We start from the raw sequence: 24521 nt of genomic DNA on the forward strand, positions 1-24521 counted from the left end.
GTTGCTACAATGCACTTTGGTGGTGGAAGGAGTGAATGTTTAAGGTGTAGATTGGATGCTGATGAAGACGGCTGCTTTATCCTGGTTGGTGTCTTGTTCGCTGGGTGTTGTTGGAGCTGCACTTATCTAATAAAATGGAGAGTATTCAATCATGCTGCTGATTTTGCCTTGTACGTGGTGGAGAGGCTTTGGAGAATCAGGAGATGAGTTGGTCCATGCAGAATTCCCAGTCTCTAACTTCCTTTTGTACCTGCAGTATACATATGATTGGTTCAGCTCAGTTTTTCATCAAAGGTAATTGTCAGGATATTGATAGTAGAGAAATACACATGTGGAATTCATCAACATAAATGTAGAAGACAAGAAACACACAAAATAAGATTGAACAGGGAGGTGCTGCAAGCACTGGGTATATGCTGATTATTTGGGAGTTCATTAATCTTTTTCAATTACAGGGCATAGATAACACATTGTCCAAGTTCTAGACAAAACTTTCAATTATAAATTCCCAGTAAAGTCAAAGTCATATCACTGCTTCTGTTCGTGCTCTGTGGAAGGTAATGCTCAATTATATAATGATGGCAAGCATCATAAAATATATAGGTTACCAATCTATAAATGACTATAGGAAAAGAACAATCACATCAGAAAGAATACATGAGTTAATGAAACTTCATTTCTCAGCCACATTGCCGTTGAATGCCCAACTTTCACTATACATTTTCAGGATTATAGATGGTTGAATGGAAATTCAATTACTAAATCTGTAATATAAAGTTTTTTTCTCAGTTATGTTGACAATGAAATTACTGTTGATTGTTGTAAAGACGTATCTGGTTTACTAATGTCCTTTAGGGGAAGAAATCTGCCATCCTTACCAGGTCTGGCCTATATAAGACTCCAGATCTCCAGCAAAGTTTTTAACTCTTAACTGGCTTCTTAAATGGCCTCAAAATCCATTCAGTTAAAGGAAATTTAAAGCGGGTAACAAATGCTGGCCATGTCAGTGACACAAACGGCCCATGAAAGAATTAAAAAAAAGCGTCAGTAACCAGATATTCACAGTGGTAAACTACAAATTGGCTCATCTGAAATCTGTCATCGAAGACTGCAGGTGGTATTTCTCAGCAACTAGATGTCCTTCAGATGAGATGTCTATCAGATGAGGATTTGCAGACCTGAAGCTCCACTTGGAGAATTCCTGATTTTGATGGTAACATCGAGTTAAGTATACGTTTAAGTTCAATGTTTGCATGCAGAAGCAGAGTAGGAGATCTTCCCACCCTTTTTCCAGCACCTGTTCTATACTTCACAGCCACTGGTAAAACGGTGGTAGTAATAGGAATGTGACGGAAGTTTATTTCAAGGAGGTGTTAACTTCTGCCTGCCATTATCCTCTTTGTGGTAGGTATAAATAAATAGACATAGTTGGAGCATAGTGTAGTAGACCCGCTGCCCTCCCACTCAACAAACTTCATGTCTTGCTGCTGATTGTCCTACCACCAATGCCAAGAAGTTTAGGGACTTCAGAAATGTACCAAAAGTTTGTTTTTGCTCAACACTCCATTAGAAAGAAAAAAAAAATGGAGTTTATACTGGAGTGTCAGTCTCAACAATATTGCAAGAAATCAGACTCCAGTTTGAGTCTAAAGTGCAGATTTGATTTAAAAATAGTTGTGCTGGTGGTTCCATTTATTAATACCCGTCCAAATGTGGATCCATGACATTCGGCAATGTCAAGTCTTGGACTGTGCTGAATAAGATATTCTCAGGCACAGTGCTAAGGCAGTACTACAATTAGTTTCAGAACTCCTGGATGCACTGCTTTGGAGAGTTCAGCATCAACCTGTTCCTGGCCCATAAGAAAAGGAGGGAAGGAGATAAATACAATGAAGGAATCATATGAATAATTTGGCCTCATTACTCCTAATAGCAATTTTTCAGAGAATTCCGGAGGGCATTTAAAAAGCAAGTTACTTTCAAACGTGCAATATGGAAATAGAGTGGCAGAGTCACAATGTGCTTGGGTTGGTTGAGGAAATCAAGGTGCCCCGCTGCCCTGAACAAACATTTGGCTGTGGATAAGTAGATAGCATCTGCCAGATAATGAAATCAATAATTTTCAAAGACTCTCCAGAGAACTATCAGCTTGCTAATAGCTTGTAAAATCCTCAGCAACTAAATTACAACCATAAGTCTTAATTTGCTGTCCATACTGCTCCAAAGTTTAATTATTCAAAATTAGCTTAAATGCATAATTACCTCAGTAGCATCGGAGGCTGTAATCCCAACTCACTGGCTAACTCCACTAATCATCCCATTCCTAGCAAACTGGTTATTTGGTTCCTCTTTAATATTCACTGTCAGGAAACACTTGACCAAAATGTAAGAAGCTTTATTTACTCATGCTCTGACATCAATTTGATAATGCCACAATATGAAACGCACAGGCAGTAAAAGACCAGCTGGTCCCAGCAGTCCTGCCTCTCATATCATAATGGCATTTGTGGCTTAGAACCATCCTACATCCTTGTCCCTTGCTGCAATAAAATAGAGAGAAACCCAGGCCAGCAAGGGCTTAAAAACCTCCTTGGAGAATTCCACTGGGACTCCTCACGCTTTCAAAACCAGCCCAGTTAGTCACCTGGGTCAGTTTTTTAACTACAGTGACTTGCTGCATGACATAATCTCTGTCCCAATCAAAATGCAGAGGTTCTAACTTCCATTTCTTTTTCTAGCTCAATCATACAAAGATACCTGTCACAGATGCATCTCCTCTGACAGGACTGGTGGGGTTGACCAATTCTTAGTCCTTGTAGAGATAAGTTGAGGACTGAGGACACTATGTTACATGTTACTACCACTGTATTGAATGCCTGAACTCAAAGTGCAATATGGAGATACAAGTAAACAGATGTAATGGCATTCTGAACATATTTAAACAAGCGTGAGACTTTGGTAAGACGTGACCATGTTGGCTTATCCCCTACCTAGAATCCTCCTTTCTCACTTGGATACATTTTTTTGTGAGCTATAAACAATTTCGTTACACATCTGCCATTGTTTCTCAACCATCTTAGCTGCTAAACTATTTTCCCAAATCTCTAGAGAAGTATTTAGATGCATACTTGTGATGCCAAGACATACAAGGCTATGGAAAAGCTACAGGAAAATATGAATAGAATAGTTTGGTACATTTTTTGATAGGCATAAACTCAGTGGGCCGAATGGCCTTTTTGTGTGCTGTAGATCTCTGTGACTGACCCCAACTAGTCCTGCCCATATTCCTTTGCTATTACCATCATTTAAGTTTAGCAAATTGTTGCTGAGCCATATTTTCCCCCCCTCAAACCAAAAGCTAAATTTCATCATGTTACGGTCACTGTCACATCATACTTCCTAGGGAATCTTTTATTCTGTGATATTTATTAAACCTGCGTTATTGTACAGATCCAAAATAGCCTGATCCTTGGTTAGGGATCCATGAAGTATTATTCTAGAAAACTGTGGAATACACACTCTGAATTCTGCTATCTAGCGAGTGGCAAGTTATTCCCAGTACAGTGATTGAGTAGAATCACAGAATCCCTACAGCGAAAGTAGAGGCCATTCGGCCCATGAGTCTGCACTGACTCTCCAAAGAGCATCCCGCTCTCCATGCTATCACTGTAATCCCACATATACCATAGCTAATCTATCTAGCCTGCATATCCATGGACACTACGGAGCAATTTAACACAGCCAGGCCACCTAAGCTGTACATCTTTGGACTGTGAAGGGAAACTGGAGCACCTGGAGAAAACCCACACAGGAATGGGGAGAATGTGCAAACTCCACACAGATCTAAGGCTGAAGTTGAAACTAGGTTCCTTGTGCTGTGACACAACAGTGGTAATCACTGACACACTGTGCTGCCCCTAATAGAATTGGGCTAGCATCAGACATGTGGAACAATATAGAGACAGGATAGGTATTTAATTCAGAAAGGTTGGTACAATACTGTGAGAAATCCCAGGCCTTGCAGAGTGAAACTCAAATAAATTGACATTTGACCAAAATATGACAAGATTCAGCTCAAGGTCTCCATGTGAAGCCATGTCTCTATGCTTTAGGCTTCTGATAAATAACCTGTTTGAACTCCACACACTTTCCAAGCTCAGTGACAACACCCAGCATAAACTGGGTAAATTTTCTGAAGAAGGGTCTAGGCCCAAAACGTCAGCCTTCCTGCTACTCTGATGCTGCTTGGCCTGCTGTGTTCATCCAGGTCTACACCTTGTTATCTCATAAACTGGCATAACTTCATTCTTTTTAATGCTACTCCACTGTATATTTTTCCATAGGTATGTCTGTGTACTTTGTGTACCACACCTCTTTCCAATCTGTAATTGTGTTGATATTTTGTGAAGAACTTGAAACAAAGGCTTTGGAAATTCTATCTTCCTGAATTAGGAGGACATATGATAAAGTTATGTCAACATCCTATGGCTAGTAGAACAGCAAAAACTAACCAACAGCCTCATAATAAATTGCAATGCTGCATAAAACTGATAATACAAGAAGAATTCAGACTATAAGACAATGACATAAAGATATGTGCCAGGTAACTTAATTATTGGTGTACATAACATTCATTCACTTAGAGTCATAGAGATGTACAGCATGGAAACAGGCCCTTCAGACAGGGGAAAGAAGCAAAAGTACTCATGAATGTCAAGAAAGGGAAAATCAGATGTTCAAATCACAAGATTGATGCAGTCCTGAGGAAGGGAGTAATAAAAGAATGTTCTGAGAATATTTAGAATTTTCACAAAGATAATATCTTAATTTTAAGCAATTTAATACTTACAGGATGTGCATGTTGCTGGCAAGACCAGCATTTGTTCCCCATTGCAAGTGGCCCTTGAGAAATGTTGATGATTTGCCTCGTTGAATAGCTGCAATCCATGTATTACAGGTGCACTTTCCGTGCTATTAGATTTTTGACACAGTAACAATGAAGGAATGGTAGTCTGGCAGTTACAAGTCAGGATGTTGTGTGATTTGGAGGGGACCCTAAAAGTGATGGTCTTCCAGTCTGTATGCAGCCTCATTCTTTTAGGAGGTGGAGGTTGTATGTTTGAAAGGGGCTGTCACAGAATGCTTACCCTGTAGCTTCAAGTACATTTTAGTGATGGTTCACTATACTTCTAAAACTGCAGCAGAGAACGTGAATGTTCAAGTTGATAGATATGGTGTCAATCAATTGAGCTGCTTTTTCCTGGATGATATTGTGCTTCTCAACAGCCAGGCAAATTGAAAGTATTTCAGCAGACTTCTGATCTGTTGTACATGGTGAACAGGCATTGGGAGTTGTGAACTGAGTTACTTACTGCTGAATTCCCAGTCTCTGACCTGCTGTAGCAGCCATAGCGCAGTTTCTGGTCAATGGCAACCTCAGGATATTGATAATGGGGGTTTCAGGCTGTAATGAAGTCAGGACCTTATAAAACAGTTTCAGTGAGCAGGTTACTGCTATGTAAATGATGATTGATATCACTGGCAGATATGTTCTTCAGTTCTTGGCCAGCTCAGTCAGTTGTGGTGCATTCAAGTTTCCCAGACAGTAAAGGCATGGAATGCACTACCTTCAATTCTTCTTTCAAGTATTGCTCAACATAAAAGAGTACTTATTCATCAAATGACTGAGGACAAACAATCCATGTTTTGATTTAATGACATGAAATTTTGTGAGATCTGAAGTCAATGTCTGGGACTCCATTTTGACTGTCCTCCATTATGCCACTACCTGTATAAACCATGTCCTAGAGTTGGGGCAAGACATAGCCAGGGATGATGATGTAGGAGTTTGGTACATCATCTGTAAGTTATGACTTAGTCAGTAGGACTTTGTCAGGCTATTGCTTGTTTAGTCTTGAGATAGCTCTTCAAATTTTGTTAGTTAGAACTTCGCAGGGTCACTTGGGCAGGATGTGTTATTGTTGTTTCTGGTGTCTGATTTTTGCAGGGTGGTCCATCTGAATTGTTCCTTATTGACTTTTTGTTAGCTGTTTGGTATGTAGTGGTTGTTGCACGACCATCAAACAGGAGAGGGAAAGTGAAACTGCCAGGAGCCCTTGCAACAATAAGGGATGTTACGATTGAGAGAGGCTGTGATGGATACAGTATAATGAATAAACTGGGTTTCGGGTAGCACTGGTGTCAGACGAGAGTACAGAAGTCCTATCCTACTGAACATTCCTTCTGGGAGGAGAAGTGGTACTAATTTGAAAATTCAGCAAAGAATCCATACAGTGTGGAAATAAACCATTTGGCCCAACAAGTTGACACTGACTCTCCAAACAGCATCCCACCCAGACACTCTTCACCACCACCACCGCCCCCCGGCAACCCTGCATTTTCCATGGTTAACCCATCTAACCTACACATTCTTGGACACAATGGGCAATTTAGCATGGCCAATCCACTTAACCTGTACATCTTTCAGCTGTGGGAGGAAACCGGAGCACCCAGAGGAAACCCACTCAGACACAGGGAAAATGTGCAAACTCCACATAGACAGTTGCCCGAGGCTGGAATTGAACTCGAGTCTCTGGCACTGTGAGGCAGCAGTGCTAGCCACTCACCCACTGTGCCACTCCAACTATAGGATGAAAACCTCCTTTCTCCACCAACTGCAGGGTTGCATGTGAAATGAGTTTGAGTATGACCAATGTATTCAATGAACTGTTTTGTACCTTTACTCAGAATCACAAGAATACAAAAAATGAAAAAGGGTTATCTATACTACTGGACATTATATTTGAATGATTTAGTTAATGCTGTATTGAGTTTTCATTCTTTATCTAAAACATATTACACCTGCTATGCAAGTCCTTTATAGTCAAATTACATAGGTAACATTGAAAGGTGTTCTACCAATACCGGAACATCATACCTTAAGCAATACAGAATAAAAGAGAAAAAAAACTAGCAAAATGTTCATGAAATTCTTTTGAAAATAATTTGATTGTAATTGATTATTGTCTTCTTTTTACCCTGATTTCTCTCTGAATTGTTGCAAACCTGACGCTACTGTTAAGACTTGCTCATAATTTTTAAATATATTTAGTATCCGGCTAAAATGCTGCCACATTACTCAACTGCATGGATATGAGGGTAGGCTGATTTGTTCTGTTTCTCTCTTTCCACAGGAGATCTCCAGCAACAAGTCAACCAACCATTCCTAGAATCAGCCTCACAGGTAGTAAATCATTTCTTAATTGCCTAATGTTTCAATAGTTTACAGAAAATTATCTGCCGAGTGCTGAAGTACATTTGTTGATTTTGAAGCTTTTGCTCAAATAAATTGCTTCCTGACATGGATGGTGTGGCAGGTCTTCCTCTTGGAACTGAATATGACTGGGAGAATGAACAGACCATACAGAAAAGTACATACTGCTAGAAAAGGAAGGCTTCTTAGCAGAAGACCAGATTTATGAAGGATCTTTACCTCAACTTGAGCAAAAATCTTCACAGTTCTTAGCTATCTGGCAACTGCTATAGTCACGAATGGAAGTCCAAAGCAAGGCAAGGACCATACTGTGGCTTTCAGTGATTGTGGCTCTTAACTTTATGCATCTCACTCCTTCCAGGCTGCTGCTACAAACAGTGCAACATTTTGCACGTTACATTCAAGACTATAGTCTGGAATCCATGCATATGTGCACAGCAGGCCTATAATGAGAGCCATCTTGCCAGAGGGAAAATTATCAAGTGTACCACTGACGCCCTGAATGACTTTGCAGCTAAGGAGTACCCAGTTGTGTGGGTATCAAGGTTTGTGGTGGTATGATGCACAATCTTGCTATTATAAGGGAGCAGTCATTCCCACTATTTATCAGATGAGCATCAGAGGAACAGCTGCAAGAGAAAATGGAATTCAACAGGAATTGGAAGAGAACGAGGATACAAGTAGATAATCTCTTTCTGCCTTGTAATAACTAATGTAATAACTAATAAACAATACAAAAACCTGAACCAAACCTCCCAATTCACCAGCAGACTGACTGAGCATGCCAGCTCAGTGCAGTATTTGAGCCGCTCCTCATGATAAACTTTGCTGCCATTATCCTCAAGTTTAGAAAACCACAAGACATGCTTGGTCTAGTGTGGTAAAGATAAACCAGTTCCTGGCCTAAATAGAAGAGACTCATGTAGTTAACAGGAGATATTTATTGAATGTTAACAGCTAGCTAGCTACAGGTTACATTAATATGATAGATATTGTTATAGAGACTTTGAGAAGGACCAGATATTTGGTCTTACACCTTTTGAGATCTTAAACAGTTCTGCCCACAAAATCAAATGACATCATCATGGTGGGCAGTGCTTTTGGCATTCCTCTGTATTAACCTTTTCAGGCTCATGTACAGTCGTTCCATCCTGCTTGTTTCTCCCATTAAGGACCACCAGTAAACACATATTGCAATCAAAATTTATATAAAACGTGTACCTTTTTGTAAGTTTAATTTGTTTAAAATTTATGAACTATGAATCTCCATTTCAGCAGTCAATGCAATTGGGAATGCAGGATCAAAGGGACCTAATTGTATTTGTGCAGGGACAATGGAAGGTGGCAGGAAAGGTGGAGAGCGCAGTTAATAGTGTACAGTGTCCAGCTTTATTAATAGGGACGTAGAGTACAAGAGCATGGGCAGCATGGTCAAATTGGGCTGAAGGGCCTGTTTCCATGCTGTAGACCTCTATATGCCTCTGTTAGTGATCCTCACTGACTCTAGCATGAGTGGCAGAAAGCTGCTAACCTTCAATTGAATGAGGAGATTGCAAATATCCGTGAGGACAGCCTCAAACAGTTGTGGGCTTAGGACATTTGCTGTGGAATGCATCAAACCTGGTCCAGGCTACAGCACTCTAGGTTGGCTGCCTGTCAGAATGCATGCTGGCAAAGTGGCAGAGATGGAAGCAAAAATGCAGGAAACAGATTGATGGACTCCCTTGATGCTCTGGCCACCATCATTCATAAATTACTTCAGCCCCACCAGTGACCTAATATCTTCAACAATGTCCTTCCCATGATGGCTAGCATGTCACCTCCATGGAGATAAAATATGAAAATGCAGTAGTCCTATTCCAGTTCATTGCAACTGCCTGCTGTTATGTTTCACTTTGTTCTATGAGAAAAATAGAAATGCATCAGTGAGCGTCCTGCGATGAGTTGGGTGATGTGGCTGTCTTAGTTGAATAGCTGTCCGTGTGTGCTCAGTGAGAATAGTGTGAGACTTGTAACAGTAGTACGCCTGTGAGGAACAAAAACAAATTGCTGGAAAAACTCAGTTGGTCTGGCAGCATCCGTGAAGACAAAGAGAGTTAACGTTTTGGGTTCAGTGCCCCTTCTTCAGAACAGAATAGCTAAATTACTGTGACATCAATTCATGAAATAAGTACGTCATCAGTTTTAATTACATTTTAAAATTAATTTTGCTTCAGTTTGTTCCAATAACCAAACCGCCCAAATTTGTGATTTTAAAACATTGTACTTATCCTTCTTTCTGCCAACTGGGATTTTCCACTTTTGTTTGAGCAATACAGGATTTTAATTGGCTACAACTGATGTTAAGGCAGGTTTTCCCTTGGAACGCTTAAAATAAAGAGATTAAATGGGCCAATCTTGAAACGCTCATCCATCTTACATGGATTAGTAAACTTGCCCACTATGCTGGAAAGGAATAGTTCCTTGATAACATGAGCTATCATATTGAGAAATCATATCACCTTATGTTTGTTAAACATTGTCTTGCTGTGAATGTAGAAAAAGCTACCAAACACAAGTACAGTATTTGGGCTGAGTCACTCTCAAAGTTGCATGTTACAGTATTTGTTAGGGCTGAGATGCTCACTGTTCCTGTCAGCTGCTGTTGACTCAAGGCTCAATCACAGTAACTTTACGTCATGAAAGCAGGAAAATCCAGCTCTGTATCTGTTTTTCTCTCCTAGTGTTTCCTGGTTATGAGCACAGATGGGTGCACTTTCCTGTATCCTGTTCTGGTGGCAAAATACAGAAGTACTAAAAACAAACTTTCTACCTGTAGGGTTTTCTGTTTATTCCTGTGTCACGCAAAAATTACAAAACATAGTTTTTATATAACATGTCCACGAAAAAATAAGGCAAGATTTACTATTAAATCCTTTTTAAAAAATGCTTTTAGGAGTGTATTTCCAGCAAAAAAAAACTGATAGAGATAAATTTACACCTATTAGATTAGGAAAAGAGGAAAAGTAACATTTCCCTTCATATCCGGTGTTTTGTCTTGTGTCTGCCTGGCTAAGTCACTGTTAGCAGATTTTTCCTGTTTTGTCAGTTTTTAGGAAGTTAGTGTAAGTCAGAGAGTCGCCTGTAATGTGATTTGTTAAATAAATTACAAAAACAGTGCAACAATAAAAACAAGGCAAATTAAAAAGTTGAGAAATCCAATGCACTAGCAACATATACACAAAGAAACTTACAAATACTATCTGATTAAAAAAGAACTGGGTGATCCAAACCTTTAGCACAACTGTTCTTTCACTTTAAAATCTAGGTTCAAGGCTAAATCGGGTTGATGAGGTGAAAGTATATCTAATACAATCTTATTCTAATGAATGTGTTCTACAGACCAAAATGGCTTAAAAATTGATAACCACTTGGTTATCTGTTTCATCAAGACAATGCAGTTTGGCAGGTTTCATTTTGTTTACAGTCAGCTATGGCCCTTCCTGACCAGCAAAGGTTTAATATTGCGTAGGCTAATGAAAAAGCTTCATTTCTGAATAGAGATTGAACTCAATGCTGATGACCACAGAAATGTGCTAGAAGTTAAATTAAACTGTTATTTCTAATATTTGCATAAACAATGCAAATTGAAGTTAGCAAAGATTAAGCAGAATAAAATGGTGAATGATCTGGCTTTTGGAGAAAGCAGGATTTAAAATTTTGATTAACTTTGAGGGTGAGGGAAAGCATTAGAACAACCAGACTGACCTAATTTCAACGCTCAGTGCTGCTGGCATTGCCACTGTCCGTGAAATATTCTGCGCCTGATGGAATTGCCCATTAGCTATCCTGACTGAAACAGAATGTTCCTGTGCAAGCGAGTGCTGGACCACCCAAGGAAAAGGGAAATACATGCATCTTTTAGTGTATTAGCTACTGTGTTGCTAAGTTTTGAAATGTTGTATGTCTCTCAATGAATAAGTGAGAGTTAATGGGTGAATCAGTAAATTTCATCTGGAAGGAGGACAGCATACCAAGTGACCTCTGATTGTGATCATTTCTCAAAAGAATGGAAAATTGTTTACGGTAACAACAGAGGGGATTCCGTGCTATCCACCACAGAAAAGTCATCCCAAGAATCTTCCTTGGTTGCCTCCTCCCAAGTGGCTGAAGTGCTCCTCCTTGAGTCACAATCCAGATATCATCATTCAAAAGGCACAGTGGATATGATCTTCACAGTAAGCCCTGTCCAAGAAAAATTCAGAAGATAGCAACAACCTCTGTGACCTTCCTTGACTTCACAAAAGCTCTCAACTCTATCAACTGGGAGGAATTATGGAGTGTCCTCCTCAAATTCAGCTGTTGCAGAAATTTGACTCCATTCTCCACCTCTGCACATTCTTTGAAGAGGTGACCAAACACATGGATGAAGGTAGAGCAGTGGATGTGGTATACATGGATTTAAGTAAGGCGTTTGATAAGGTTCCCCATGGTAGGCTCATGCTGAAGGTAAGGAGGCATGGGATAGGGGGAAATGTAGCAGATTAGATTCAGTATTGGCTGACCCTCAGACAAAGGGTGGTAGTGGACGGAAAATATTCAACATGGTGCTCAGTTACGAGTGGTGTACCACAAGAATCTGTTCTGGGTCCTCTTCTATTTGTGATTTTTGAAAATGATTTGGATGAAGGAGTGGAAGGGTGGATTAGTAAGTTCGCGGACGATACGAAGGTGGGTCGCATTGTGGACAGTGCGGAGGGCTGTTCTAGGTTACAAAGGGACATTGATAGGATGCAGAGCTGGGCTGAGAAGTGGCAGATGGAGTTTAACCTTCAGAAGTGTGAGGTGATTCATTTTGGAAGGACAAACTTGAAAGCAGAATGCAGGGTTAACGGAAAGATTTTTGGCAGTGTGGAGGAGCAGAGGGATCTTGGTGTTCATGTCCACCGTTCCCTGAAAGCAGCCACCCAGTTAAGAAGGCATATGGTGAGTTAGCTTTCATTAATAGAAGGATTGAGTTCAAGAGCCGTGAAGTTATGCTCCAGCTATACAAAAGCCTGGTTCGGCCACATTTGGAGTATTGTGTCCAGTTCTGGTCACCTCATTACAGGAAAGATGTGGAAGCGTTGGAAAAGGTGCAGAGGAGATTTACCAGGATGTTGCCTGGAATGGAGGGAAGGCCTTACAAGGAAAGGTTGAGAGAGCTAGGGCTTTTCTCTTTAGAACGATGAAGGATGAGAGGTGACTTGATAGAGGTGTACAGAATGATCAGAGGTATAGATAGATAGCCAGAGACTTTTTCCTAGGGTGGAGATAGCTATTACAAGGGGACATGGTTTTAAAGTGAGTGGAGGAAGATATAGGGGAGATGTCAGAGGTAGGTTCTTGAGTCAAAGAGTGGTCAGGACGTGGAATCATTGCCGGAGAGGGTAATGGAGTTGGCCTCATTAGGGACATTTAAGCGGCAATTAGATAGGCATATGAATGATTGTATAAGGTAAGGGTGGAGGTTAGATAGACCTTAGGATTAGGGTAAAAGTTCGGCACAACGTCGTGGGCCGAAGGACCTGTACTGTTCTATGTTCTATGCACAATGATATACAAACCGTGATACCAATGATCCACCACAGATGCAATGAGTGCAGACTGGGGTCAAGCAAGGCTGTGTCACTGCACTGATACTTGTTTCTGTCTTCCTCGCTGCAACGTATTAGCCCATACCCACGAACAGGAAACTATTCAACCTGTAGTGCCCCCTGTCTGAGATCAAGTCCGCCACACCCTCTATCATCAAGCTGAAGTACTGAGCTGATGTTTGTGTGTCCACTCTCTAGCCGAGCTCAAAGCCATTGTTGATACAGTCACAGAGGCATATGAGAGAATGGGCCTTAGGCTAACCATCCAGAAGACAAAGGTCCTCTGCTGCTCTGCTCCCACTGTGCAACACTGCCCCTGGTTGTCAAAATCTACAATGAGTCATTGGACAATGTAGATCAATTCGTATACGTTGGAAGCTTCCTTTCCATGAGGGCAGACGTCAAAAATAAGACTTAACGTAACCTCCATGTAGCAGTCCATACTTCAGCTGTTTGAGAAAAGAGTGTTTGATGAGAGGATCTCCAAAGACTGGCACCAAGCTCTCAGGCTACAGGATTCAGTGTTATTATGTCCTCCTATATAATTTGCAGACATGGAGACTTCTTAAATTCTTAGAGAAGTATCACCAGTGATGCCTCCACAAAACTCTATAAATCCAATGACATAAATGTTTCATTATTAGTGCCCCGTCTCTGAGGCCAACATTTCCAGAATCGAGATACTGGTTACTGTCAATTAACGGTAATAAGTAGGCCATATTGCCCATATTTGTGATACAAGACTTTCAAAACTGATTTTCTGCCGTGAGTTCTATCACAACAAGCAATTACCTGGAGGGCAGAGGAAATGCTGCAAGGTTGATCTTAAAGCCTCCTCTAAAAATGTGGATATCCCCTGCTGATGCATGGGAATCTCTTGCCCGAGTCTGCCCAAAACTTGAAAAGAAGCACCCACAAAGGTTCCAACAGTTTTGAACATCTCTGACAGGCCCAGACAAAGACCAACCTCTAACGGCGCAAGTGTGGGGGAGAAAATCAAAGCACCCAACCCACAAGTTTCATCAAACACCACCTGTAACGGAATGTGTGGATCCAGCAATCAACTATTTTGTTAACTCGGGGGGGGGGGGGGGGGGGGGTTGCACACTGGAGTGGAAGCAGTTAGATCAAGGGACACAGTTTGATTCAGTATGTTGGTTTTGGTGTCAGTTTGCGGTGCTTGGTTCAGCTATGCTGGCTAATCAGGTATTAATCGGCATAAAATTTCCATGGTAAATCTCCAGGTAAGCCCTGTCTATCTATTCAACGTCTCCGATACTGAACTCAGTATCAGAGACTTTCAAAGGGGCCAAATCAGTCCATCAAACGTTTAACCTCCCAGCAATAACAGTGCATTTGAGCAGGTCAGGATTTCTGCAGGCATCCATTGTACAAAGAAAACTCCAGTCCAGATTTTGCTGTTCTGGATACGAAACATTTTGAGCTCATATTTTTCTAGGGCATTTGAAATTTCTGCTGCATCTTATTCTTAAAAAGAAATCATTTGCCTCAACTTTCATGTTAGTAATTGGGAGCACCCCTACTGCAATGGATGTAACCATTATTGTAATGTGATTCTGTAATGAGGAGAGGGAACCTACATGTAGTCTTGGTCGCATTGTATATGCTGTACTGTTGCAAAAACAAAATGTGCAACAGTTGTTGGTAAAGAATTATTGGATTGTTGTTCTTCATGCAACAAGCTAGGAATTTCCTGCTATTTAGTAATCTATCTGTTCTGTTTTGTTCTTGCAAGTGTAAACTATATTATGTAATTTCTGGTGCTTATAGAGCACAAACCAAAGGATTCAAACTACCTACTGTAGTGTCAAGAGGGACTTTCCATATATGTTTATAGTTTATGCAATCAGCAGGAAATCTATCTTCATTGCTTACAGTCAGTTCAAACTGATGATGTCATTTTAGATCAGAATGACTTATTAATTTATTGTAAAGCAGATGTTTATTCAATCATTCTATCCTATCCTATATTCAATGCGATGATTCATATCTGGGAAGTTATCGTGAAGTGTATCTTTATTAATTAATATTTATAAGTATTAGTTTCATTGTCCATTATTATTTAGGTGCATTAAAGGCTAAATGTTCTGTGCAAAATAATATTCTACTAGTGTGCAAAGTATATGTTGTTCTCAGTAGCCAACATCATTCTCCTCCTTAAAGGGCCAGTGTGTTGATTTCAAAATTAATTTTATGCTTGATCTTGTGTTGAAGTTAAGACTCGGGTGGGTACGTTTATTGTTCACCTAGAATGATGTTCTTGGTTATTTGATTAAATGAGTGTCTTATTAGGCCATATCAGAGACGGCCAACCATAAAGCATGTACTGGAGTTATGTATTAGCCAGACAATATAACTTCCCTTCCTGATGGTCAGTTAAGTAGTTGGCTTTTTTTAATTTAACTTACGCGGTAAATTTATTCCTTACTATCCCACAAATTAGCAGATTTATTTAATTAATTCCGCTAACTTTGGGGATGTTCTGAATACAATATTTGGGTGCTGTAACAGTGCAATTTATGTCAAAATTTATTGCTGCAATTCCACCGTGCCTTCACTTAAAAGTAATGGCATCTTGATAAAAATGAACGCATACCTCATTGTTTTGTCCCCAGATATAAAGACAGTGATTCAACGATTTGGGGATTAAATTTCCAAGCTACTGGGGGTAGTGGGCTGTACCCTGAAAGTAAGTGCAGATATCTCTCAGTGGCTTTTTCAATGCAGACACAAGACAGTTCTTTCATTTCAAGATTTCCCAATTAATTAGTGTCAATGGGTATAATAACAATCTACAAGAGGCAAGTTCTGCTCCAGTATTTAAAAGGACACTCAAAACATACAAATGTGATGAAATTTGGCAATGGGAGCAAAACATAAGAAACTGACATTCTGAAATCCACAGTTTCAAAGCCTGTGCCTTGTTTTAGTGACACTTGCCTGGATGTGTAGGCGAGTGGTGCAAGGACCTACAGGCGAATATTCTTTCCTGCTGTCACACAAAAGACCTATGAGGCTAACGTGGTGGGTGCCAGTCTTGTGAATTCAATGCCAAAAACATTCTAATAATTAAAAAATGGCAGGAAAGTCAAGTACAAGTACAGTGGCACATTTGCCTACATCCTGATGCCCATTAAACCACCATGCTCAATATGCCTCTGAAGCCTACATATCTCTGCTCACACCAACTTACTTTACAAGTATACCTTTCCCTATCTGTCTTTAGTCTTCCATTTGTCCATTTCACCACTTATACTTGTCATCGTCTTCTTCTTCATGTGAAATATCATGCCATCAGAGAGCTTAAGCACTTCCCTTTGAATTATAATGAGATCACTATGGCTGAATTCTCCCACCATGATCATCATTGACCAGCGACCTAATCAACCCAACCACATTAATACTGTGGCTACAAGAACATATCAGAGGCTGGGAGTCCTACCTTCTGACCCCCTTAAAACCTTTCCACCACCTGCAAAGCAGAACTCAGATAACTATGCTTCAAAATGCACAAGATCACCATCTTAGATATTCATTCCTGCCTTCTCTAGCACAACAAGACTGCAGAGTGTATCATCATCAAGGCGCACCTTAGCATCTCACCAAACTGTCTCCAAAATCTTCCAGACCTGCAACCTTCACCAGCTAAAAGACGACAGACAGGAACATATAAGAACCCTACCATCACCAAGTTCTCTAAGTTGTACGTTATCTTGTCTTGGAAATAAATCACCATCCCTTCCTTGCCTCTGATTTGAAGTCCTAGAACTCCTACCTTGTGGGTTTACTTACGGTACATGGGCTCTAGTAGTTCAAAACTGCACCTCTCCACTACCTTCTCATGGACCGTGAGGGATTGGCAATAAATGCTGGTCTTGCAACAACATCCACGTCGAATGGATAAAGTAAAATATTGCATAATGCCCTGAGTTCAATTTATTGACTTCTAACAACCGCAACCACATTTGTTGTGCTAGCTATGATTCTGGTCAGTGAAAGCTATTCTTCTGATTCCTACTGACTTCAATTTTTCAAGTATTCCTTAAGACCACAATCAAGTGCTGTTTTAAAGACCGTACGTTCTCACCACATGTCTGGAATTCAGCTGTTTCATTCATGTTTAGACAAAGTATGAACTGAGATCTGGAATTGAGCGGTCCTTTCAGAACCTCAACTAAGTATCAGTGAGGAGGCTATTGGTGAGTAATGTCACTCGGTAATATTGTGAAAAAAACTTTGCATTATTTAATGGCAAGTGAGGGTAAACTGAAGCCAATAATTGCTTAGGTTCGGCTTTTTGTGGCGAGGACATAAATGACTGATGGGTTTCAAGCTCTTACAGTTGATTACTCCTGTAAGATCTGAGGTGTCATATTACAACATACGTGTACTCAGCAACAGTCTGCATCTTTGGAAACTCAACCATTTTGTTTGGTAGATGCTGAGGGTTGCAGTTGTACTGGTACAGCTCGAGTCGAAGCACAGCTAGTCCTGGGGAACAAATCTTTGGTAATAAACTAAGATGTAGTTAAGGCTCATTGTCTTTGTTATAATCATTGCACTTAGTCATTTCTTGATATCACGTGAAATGAATTTAATTCGTTGAACATTGGCATCTGTGATAGTGAAGTCTCGAGGAGGAAGCAGAGATAGATCAACCACTCAGCAATACTAATTGAAGATAGTCATAACAGCTTCAGTCCTATCTTTTGCACATATGTGAAGGACTCTGCTTCATTAAGATTTAGAGATTTACAGTGCAGAAAATAGCCCTTCAGCCTATCGCTTCCATGCCAATCAAAAACAGCCTCTTAACTCTGCTAAACCCATTTTTCAGCACTTGGCCCATTGCCTTGTATTCCTTGGCATCACAAGTGCACATCTAAATGCTGCTTAAATGTTATGAGGATTTCTGCCTCTACCACCCTTATAGGCATTGTGTTCCAGATTCCTACCACTCTCTGGGTGAAAAGACAATTCCTCACATTCCCTCTAAACTTCCTGCCCTTACCTTAAATCTATGCCCTATGGTCATTGGTACGCCCATCAAGGGGGAAAACTGTATTTTCCTGTCTGCCCTATCTATGCTGCTCATAACTTTGCACACCTCAATCATATCTCCTCTCAATCTCCTTTGCTGTAAGGTTAACAACTCCAGTATGTCCAAACTCTCTTCATAACTGAAACTCTCCAACTCGGACAACATCCTGGGAAAACACCTCTGCACCCTCTCCAGTGCTGTGAAATCCCTGCTATAATGTTGGTTTCAGAATTGCACGTAATAGTGTAGCTGTGGCCTCCCTGCTCTTAAACTCTATGCCTCGACTAATAAAGGCAAGTATACTATATGCTGCCTTTACCACCTATCCCATTACTTTCAGGGGCCGATATACATACACAAGGACCGTCTGATCCTGGGTGCTTCCCAGGATCCTAGTATACATCATGTATTCCCTTGCCTTGTTTGTCCTGTCCGGGTGTCCACATTTATCCAGATTGAACTCTAAGGGAATTTCATTAAGGAATGGGAACATTTATGAAGCCGTCTCCTCCCACTGGTTGTTTGCTATCCCTTTAGTATTGACAACTGTATACGGAAGGAATGCAGAGTTTTGATTTGATCTTCTTCATTTATGGAACGGGGAGAGAAAAGACCGTTTAGCGAGAACAGTGCATTGGAAATCATACACTTGACAAGGTGTAAACCGAAAGGATAAACTTTCTATCTATGTCGACTAAAGTAAATTGAACCTTTGCTCCAGGTCTAGCTGCTGAGTATGCGCAAAGGAAGCCACGTCATAATGACATCGTGTCATGGAAGTAGAGCCTTTATCTATCAATTCTAAATAAGGTGCCCTCTTAACATCCCCTATATGTTGCTGATCACTCTCAAGTGTAGCTCTCACGTTACAGTATAGAGGCAATAATGACCAGATCAACAGAGCTGGAAGTGGGCAGTTAAAACCTGATCTGAAGATGACCAACAGTAGACTCAGTGTTCCAAATTCAGAGTTGGGAGAAAGACCTGAAAGAAGCTCAGCAGTGGTAATGGCCAATTTGTAATGGACTTCAAGGCATGCCTAGATGCTAAACCGCAGAGCAGGAAAGACCACACAGAAGCTGAAGAGGAACTAGGAGAATTAGCCTGCAGCTGAGTATGCAGTTTGCAACAGGAAGAAATCAATTGACCACAAAGTACTTGCAGAGATAGGAAAGAAACAAGCATTTCAGAAATATCTGGCATTGTCCAAGCCAGACTAGTTTTGCTGACATTATGTCTAAGCTTTTCGTCTTGCTGCCAACAGGGCAATTCACAAAAATATCTTTGCAGATAAAAAGAACATGTACATGCACTGTACCTGTTTCAACTAACAAAATAGGCAAAGGTTATGCTATAGTTAATGTTTCTGTGCAATGCTCAATCAATCTGATTGAATCTGCCTGATTTAAGTTTAAACAAGCTTTGCAGTTAACAATCACTTATCCTCTAACTGAACATTCTCCGTGGCAATGTCTTTGCCAATCAGAATCTACTCGCCAACCAGTCATTAACATTTTGCTGTATAAAAATGGTGTTCATTTTGTCGTGACTCTGATGGGAAGGGTGCACTGTTAATTAAATCCCAGTACTTTGTGTGCAATCACAATATAGTCAAAAGGAGCAAATTGTGTGGATCAAAACTCCAAATTACAAGGACCAAATGAGGTGACTTCCTCACCGTGCTTTTTGGCAATGATATGATGTTGTCCATTGCAGAAGATCCTTAATTCAGTAGGTGCTCATTTGGACCTAGGTCTTTGCTTGAGTTAGAAGCTGCTTTGAGTTTTCTTAAATTCTCAGGTGTAGAGAGAGAGACCTCTTTTGGTTTGCAGACTTTCCTGAGGTCTGAATACAACTGTTTTTCTCTTAGTTCGGTGATAAACTGCAATTTAACTATAAAAGCTGTTGCTAGGCAGTTTTTTAATAACAAAACTACCAGGAGTCAACAAGGTGCAGGGCTGGATGAACACAGCAGGCCAAGCAGCATCATAGGAGCAGGAGTCAACTTGTTTCACAAAAGTATCAAATCAATCTTCTCCAAAAGTTAACGACCTAGTGTAACCAATAGGTGAATGCTGCACAGTTCCAGGTTTGACCAGCAAGTTGTAAAAGAAAAAAAAATTCTGGTTCATTCTTTGCAACAGCAGGTTCTAAAATTTTCATTTTCCCAGTTTATATTTCTTTTTTAAAAAAGTCATCTACAGCAAGTAATTAAGAAGGCAAGTAGAATTTTGGCCTTATTTTGCTTGGGTTTTGAGCATATAAACACTGAAGTCTTATTACAGCCTTGTTAAAGGGTGTTTATGAGGCCACACCTGAAATACAGTGTGCGGTTTTGGTTCATGTATTTAAAAAGGATGTATTGGCATTGGAGGCAAATCAAAAGAGATTCCCTAGGCTCATTCCGGGGATAAGGGATTGACATATCAAGAATGGCCAAACAGTTTAGCTTTTGTTCATTAGATTTGAGAAGAATGAGGAGCGCCCTTGTTGAAACTTACTGATTGCGTTGACAGGGTAGATATTGAGAGGATGTTTTCACTAGTAGGGCAGTCTTAAACAAGGGGACATTCTTGTAGAATAAAGAGACACTTGTCTAAGACTGGAATGCAAAGGAATTTCTTCACCCAGAGTGTCATGAAGTCAGGAATTCTCGTACCCCAGCAAATATTATTGGACACTGATGCATGTGAACTGATTTATAATATCTCTATATTTACCAAAATTTGAACTTTATAACTTGTCTCTCCTGTTCTGTCTTCCCTAATTTCCTGAGTGCTTATGTGTGTGTGATTGGAGCAACTAAGCATCCTTCACCCTTTCTCACTAAGCGACGGGTGCAAAAAGGGAATGGAGTCAATCAAATACTGCCTTGTTGTCAAGGGCATAAGAGGTGAAATGTAATCACTCTTTCAATTCACCACGTTCCCACTTTGTCTGTAACACTACAGAAACAGAAATTTCTGTCCCAGGAGTGTTTGAGAACACTTCTTCTCTTTGCATTACACTATTCATTCTTATCTCTCATATTTGTCCTAGATCAGAGACAAAGCTTACCGAAGAATGAGGATTTCACTTTCTTGTCTCCCTTTTCAAAAGATAATAATCATTTGAGTCCTGGATCCTCCTCCCATGAAATAGTTTTTTCTTGATTGGTCATAATTGTTGCTAAATATCTACATGTGAATCACAGCCCAAAGATCAGCCATTATCAGACATTGCTACATTCTACCATAGTGTTAGCTCTCCATGGAAATACCAAATGAACATGCGCATCTTGCAGCTTTACAAAGAGTACCACGAATGTTGTTGGATATTAGTCCATCTAGCACAAGAGACAAGGAGGCTTGGTGTTAACAGGCGAAGTGGCTAAATATCAATGGTAAAAGGAAGAATTGAGGACTTGGTGTATTGTACTGTAAAGGGCATGGTATTTCAACTCTGTATAGCTACTTGGAATATTCAAAGGAAACTGTGTCCTGATGACGCAAGTTCATACAGACTCGTGCTGGAGTTTGTAGGGCTCTAAGCAAGATACCCACTCTAGCCAGTCTCTATACATAATTATTTTAAATAAAGCCTATTGTTCACTCACAAGATTGTAGATTTCACATGACTACAGTCTGTGAAGTGTAAACCTTTGCTGCTGGTTCTCATCTAAGGTACAAAGTAAAATACAGGTAGTATTTTCTGCATCCATGCTCCTCTGATAGACCTAAACTCAAGCAGAAGATCAAATATTTCTCAAGTTTATCAAGCAAAATTGCACAGTTGTCAGGTTTACCTCTGAGTTACAAATACTGCAGTGAAAGCCGTTCGCACAAGCAGATAATGAAACCATTGAGGTTTCAGTTCTCATTGGCATATTTCCCTGTTATAACTTCAACCACCTCAGTTGCTATTTTATTCACAAATTACTGTCATTGGAGAAGTTTGGAAACCTGGGGAATCGGAAGATCCACAGTTACAATATAAAAGCCATAGTAATATTCCTGTAATTGAGCAATTAAAATATCAAAATTGCTTTGAGGGGTTGCTTTCCAGTGATCCAAGATGCTGCCCTCATATCATACGTATTTTTCATACATATCATTCATAAAATTAGATCTCAGTTTTAATACAGAGTATGTATCTATATTTCACCTGTCTTTTTCTGACACCAGATTAATTTTAACAAAATGAGGCTTGTCATATCCAACAGACTTCAGATGGTCATAGAGTTATACAGTTATACAGCACGGAAACAGACCCTTCAGTCCAAATCGCTCATGCTGACCAGTTATCTTAAATTAATCTAGTTTCATTTGCCAGGGTTTGGCCCACGTCCCTCTAAATCCTCCCTATTCATGTACCCATCCAGATGCCTTTTAAATGTAGTAATTGGACCAGCCTCCACCACTTCCTCTGGCAGTTCTTTCCATACATGCACCACCCTCTGCGTGAAAAAGTTGCCCCTTAGTTCCCTTTTAAATCTTTTCCGTCTCACGTTAAACCTTTGCCTTCTAATTTTGGACTCCCCTACCCTGGGAAGAAAGACCTTGACTGTTCACTTATCCATGCCCGTCATGATTTTATAAAGGTCTATAAGGTCACCCCTCAGCCTCTGATGCTCCATATAGCCCCAGTCTATTGAGCTACAGGGAGAAGCTGAAACTCTCCAGCCCTGGCAACATCCTTGTGAATCTTTTCTGGGCCCTCTTAAGTTTAAGAACATCTTTCCGAGAGCACGGTGACCAGAATTGAACACAGTATTCCAATAGTGGCCTAACCAATGTTTTGTACAGCCACCACATGATCTCCCAACTCTTATACTCAATGCACGGATCAATAAAGGGGAGGGTACCAAATGCCGCCTTCACCATCCTGTTTAACTGTGACTCCACCTTCAAGGAACTATGAACCTGCACTCAATGGTCTGTTTGGTCGGCAACATTCCCCAGGACCCTAACATTAATTGAATAAGTCCTACCCTGATTTACCTTATCAAGTGCAACACCTCACATTTATCTAAATTAAACTCCATCTGCCACTCAAATCTAATCAACGTCCCATTGTACTACGCTACCCACTTTGGTGTCATCTGCAAACATATTAACCATTCCTCCTATATTCACATCCAAATCATTTATATAAATGACAAAAAGCAGTGGACCCAGCACCGATCCTTGCAGCACACTGCTCGTCATAAGCCTCCAGTCCGAAAAGCAACCTTCTGACACCACACTGTCTCCTACCTTCAAGCATCCATGGAAGCACATCCTTTTCTGGATATTGCTAGCTAATGGGGTGACTGGATCTGAGTTTTTTTTATCCCTTGGTACTGGCCCACTCCACATATGCCACCCTCTGGCTGACATATTCTTTAACTTAGCCTAATTCTTGTATGTTATTAATCTTGATGCTATAACAATGAACTGTTCAATGTGTTCCCTTAATGAGTTTGAACACATCTTTATCCAGATAGTTCTCCTATAACGTGATAGTTGTGTTCTTGTGTGATTTCGCGCTATAGAAATCACCGTAGAAAATCGTGTTATAGGGAAATCGCTATACCTGTACAGCAGGAAGTTTGCCAAACAGCATCCAAAATTCATCAATCATGTTGCAGCCTATTCACATTAACGAAACACGCTTTATAGCTTAACTACCTGCATAATTTATTCATATACATTTTTGTTTGAAAATTTTGTTAATCTTTATTTAAAGATATTCTTTGCAGCCATTTTGTATCTGCAATTTCTAACTTTTGATTTCTAACTTAAAATATGTAAGATGGTTTTAGATTAATGTATAAAACACAGTATAAAACATTAATATAAGCTTGAGTTTAAAGTCAATCCTTTATAATGGAACTATAGTTAATATTTTACGTCTTTGTATAATTGAATTTAATGATGGTGATCTTTTATGTTTTCCTGATTATTATATCCATTTAGATTGGTAAAACTATTGCCATAGTTGCTTGATAGTATAAAGCTTGAGTATTACCAAAAAAAAGACACATTCTGTTAAAGTTTTTCATCTTGCACTCATCAGGACAATTTGCAAGAATACCAATTCAAGGGGAAAGCTAAAATTTGTAGAAGCATTGCCATTGAGAATGCATAAATCAATGACGATTAACGTTAACTGCCAGGCTATGTTTAAATTTTGAACCAAGCAAGTTGACACTCTGGTTGCTAAGGGCATTGCTGTGAGAAACCAGTGAATGGCTTCACTTACCTTGGGTTGAAACGGGTGCAGTGTGTACATGTTCTTGCAGGCTGCATGTATTAATATATGTTGCTTCTGGTACATTAACGTGTGCTGCGCTGCGAGCCTGACGGACAATCCTAAATTGGTTGTCAATGTAACTCTTTACATAGTCAGGATTATCCAGCAATATTGTCCATGTGAGGCACTAAAGCAGTCACTCTTGTTCCTGAGATAATAGAAACTGCAGATGCTGGAAAATCCGAGACAATAAGGTGTCGAGCTGGATGAACACAGCAGGCCAAGCAGCATCATAGGAGCAGGAAGGCTGACGTTTTGGGCCTAGACCCTTCATCAGAAATTTCTGAAGAAGGGTCTA

At 40.1% G+C, this 24521-nt stretch overlaps 1 protein-coding gene across 5 annotated transcripts in view; it reads left to right on the forward strand.

The window, feature by feature from the left end:
- Positions 1–24521, forward strand: part of pde4ba (phosphodiesterase 4B, cAMP-specific a) — a 547072-nt gene that overhangs the window by 433856 nt on the left and 88695 nt on the right. For all 5 annotated transcript variants that reach the window (XM_048601743.1, XM_048601742.1, XM_048601745.1 and 2 more), the window contains one exon: positions 7194–7243. In XM_048601743.1, the coding sequence (XP_048457700.1) occupies positions 7194–7243 (50 nt within the window). The remainder of the gene's footprint in view (positions 1–7193; positions 7244–24521) is intronic.

Source organism: Rhincodon typus, chromosome 10, assembly GCF_021869965.1.
Source record: "Rhincodon typus isolate 14 chromosome 10, sRhiTyp1.1, whole genome shotgun sequence".
Classification (NCBI taxonomy): Eukaryota; Metazoa; Chordata; class Chondrichthyes; order Orectolobiformes; family Rhincodontidae; genus Rhincodon; species Rhincodon typus.